This window comes from Verticillium alfalfae, genomic scaffold (genome assembly GCF_000150825.1).
Source record: "Verticillium alfalfae VaMs.102 supercont1.7 genomic scaffold, whole genome shotgun sequence".
Taxonomy (NCBI): domain Eukaryota; kingdom Fungi; phylum Ascomycota; class Sordariomycetes; order Glomerellales; family Plectosphaerellaceae; genus Verticillium; species Verticillium alfalfae.
In genome coordinates this window covers 873,939-876,866 of record NW_003315032.1, presented here as the reverse complement: position 1 = coordinate 876,866, position 2,928 = coordinate 873,939, and the positions used below count along the sequence as shown (strand labels likewise).

The window sequence follows — 2,928 nt, the reverse complement described above, 5'->3', positions numbered from 1 at the left end:
CCACTCGACTCACCTCCATACTCTCTAGACATCCATTGCCTGACCACTCGTATTCTTGATACACCCGGGCCCAAAAGGAACAGGAACCAAAGACCTATACCACATATTACTGCTTTCGGTCACTTGCCAGTAGCTCCTCTGGGCACCAGAAAACCAGGACCATAGTCTCTCTCTCCTCTCTTCACTGATCTTCCCTCCCTCCTCTACATCACAGCTCCGAAAACACTTGCCGTATCCACCCTCAGCATCGTTTACGGGGGAGCTTCGGAGAGCTCCTCGCAGTTCGGATCACCTTCCAGCTCTCTCACCCAGAGTCGCCATCATCCCGCCGCAGCTTCGTCTGGCCGTCATATGCACAGCACTGTCCAGCCCGACCCCATTTCAATTGAGAGCTCCCCTCGCCAAATCTCACAACCGATAGACTTATCGCCCTGTCACCCCGCTCAGTATCGATACCAGCGCCTGTGCCGCCAGCACCAGCGCATGGTGGGGTCAAAATGCCGCCCAGATCTTCTCTGACTTCGCAGTTCTCAATTGCCGATTCTAACAATGAGGTTGTCTGCCCTCTAAGAAACCAAGATGGCTCTAGCTGTAGGAAACGCTGTATCGGAGTGAGTGTCCCGCCGACCTGCACCCCGAAGCCTCCCATCAATCCACTGCAGCATGACTTCGCTCGAACCCTGACTGTCGCTACCCGGCCTGCGAACTGGGCCAGAGTGCTCTAAATGCAAAAGTCGTTTCTGCAATGTTCTACATTGCAGTGCATGCTGACAAGCGACTTCTGTTTTTGTAGGAAAAGAGATATCGCTCGATGCAAGAGCACATCCGACGTGCGCATCCCGAGCACTACATCCAGAAGCTCCCTGCCACCGAAGAGAGCTTTCTACTCATGATCAGCACCGATCCGTCTACCCGTGTCCAGCAGCAGCCCCAGCCCAGCGCAACTTCAGCTCCTGCGGGTGCGTTCCCATCAAGTCAAGGGTTTTCCCCTCTGATTGACCGTTTTCAAGGCTTCCTCCACGATCGTCATGCCTACGATTCGAGCAGTCCGGGCACCCCGCGGAATGTGAACCACGATGAATATGGGACGCCGGGTTCGCTGTTGCCAGCCGCGAGCGCAGCGGCGGCCTTGGCGCAGCTACATGGGCACAAGATTGAACCCGAATGGGAGTCTGAGATTGTGAGTTTACTTCATCCTCCGTCCTTGATCGGTACTCATCGCCGTCACTGCAGGATTGGCACTCGGACACCGAAGGGCGTCGTCCGCCCCGAACGTCCATCGAGCTCCCCCCGATCCATTTGCCCCCTCACGACGTCACCAGCGAGCCTTTTCCCGCCATGAATTCCAGCAGGCCGCGCGATATACTCCCCTCTATACTAGCAAACTCGCCCCCCGGTCGCTCGTCAACGCTGCCTCCAATCCAACGATCATCTGGCCAAGCCGCCCGAGGAAGCATCCGTCACAAGCGGGTCGAGAGGGGTACCACAGAAACAAAGTCGCGAGATCCGCAACGACTGGCTCGTCGTATCCAGAATGATGACCGACTGGGCCAAACAACCGCAAAGCACTTCTGCTGAGCCTTCCGCCGATATGGAAAGCGCTGGGAGGATCTCATCGACGCCGCCGACAAGCTGCTTCCGCTGCAGGCGACATCGATGAGGACCGCACACCAGTACGTCAACTCCAGTCTGATGCGAGTCTAGATCGGCTGATGAGCTATCAGGTCCCGCAATCACCCGTCTCCATCCCGCGGGCTTCCATGCCACCATTCCAGCAACACAATTTCCACGGTGGGAACAGCTATCAGGCGTCCCCGCTGCAGCAAGCCCTTACCCCGCCATCCTACAGCCAGGACACCATCGACCCCTTTCCTTCGGTTGAAAGTGGTGAAAGCGGGGAGAATTTCCACATTGAGTCACGGGGGCTTTCTGATTCGTCCCCAACATATTCCTCCCAGAATACCCAGATCTACTGCGCTGCCTGCCAGAGCGTTTCAAGGCTGAAGGAGTCGTACGCGTGCACCGAGTGCATCTGCGGCCTCTGTCAAGCTTGCGTCGACGTCCTCATGGCAGAACAGGGAGCTCGAAGGAAGTGCCCCCGTTGTGCTACGATAGGGGGCAAATTCAAGCCATTCCAGTTGGACATTAGGTGAAGACGGGCTTCTTTCCTATACCATGGCTACTTTGGTTTTATATTGTGGGCGTCCGGAGACTACTGGCATCAACGGCGGAGAGGCTCTGATTTCACACGACACGAACTCTTCACACATGCTCCTGCATGAGGCCGGCGTTCCTCAGCTGTTGGCCTTTCATCATGACTGAGCGCCGGCAGTTTTCCCTTCTTCACATTCATATCATTCGTTTCTCGACAATTAGGATTCGGCAAACACTGCTCATGACAACGGGTATACTGGTTTCACAGGTGCAACAATTTGGGTTTCGGAAAGGTACTACAGGGTGTCTATCTTTTGCAATGGGTGGCTATCGTCTTTTTTAGGTTGCTTTTTTTCTTTCAACATGAGTGATATGTTTTATGTTTGGGACAGGGTGAGGCATGGCTATGCTCACCTGCACTGTTTACAGCATGGATAGATTCCAGCTTCAGAATTGACCGCCCAGACTGGCTTGACTAGACTTGAGTGCATTACTCGTGATCCTGTGGTATGGTGTACGAGTAATGGAGAAACAGGCGATTGGAGTATCATCCCCATAAAGTCACGGAGTGCAGGCAAAAGAGGCTTCCTGTGCCGTCCAAGGATGGGTATCATTGATTACATGTGACCATACAAACTCCTATCTCGTTGAGATCCATGACGAAAGAAAAGCGGATTTCATCGGCTGCCCTGCTGCTTCTTTCTTCTCCTCAGCCAGCAGCAGATCGCGCATGGCGCGCGGACGCTTGCCGTTGCCGCCGAGCTGGGCCCGCGC

At 54.9% G+C, this 2,928-nt stretch overlaps 1 protein-coding gene across 1 annotated transcript; it reads left to right on the top strand.

Annotated features, from left to right (window-relative positions):
* Positions 1-497: 497 nt before the first annotated feature.
* On the top strand, positions 498-2,153 carry VDBG_06086 (RfeD; the record flags this gene model as incomplete). The annotated part of the gene is made up of 4 exons (XM_003003598.1): positions 498-611; positions 794-1,180; positions 1,234-1,480; positions 1,567-2,153. The coding sequence occupies 4 exons, from the start codon at positions 498-500 to the stop codon at positions 2,151-2,153; spliced, it is 1,335 nt and encodes a 444-aa protein (XP_003003644.1).
* Positions 2,154-2,928: the final 775 nt, after the last annotated feature.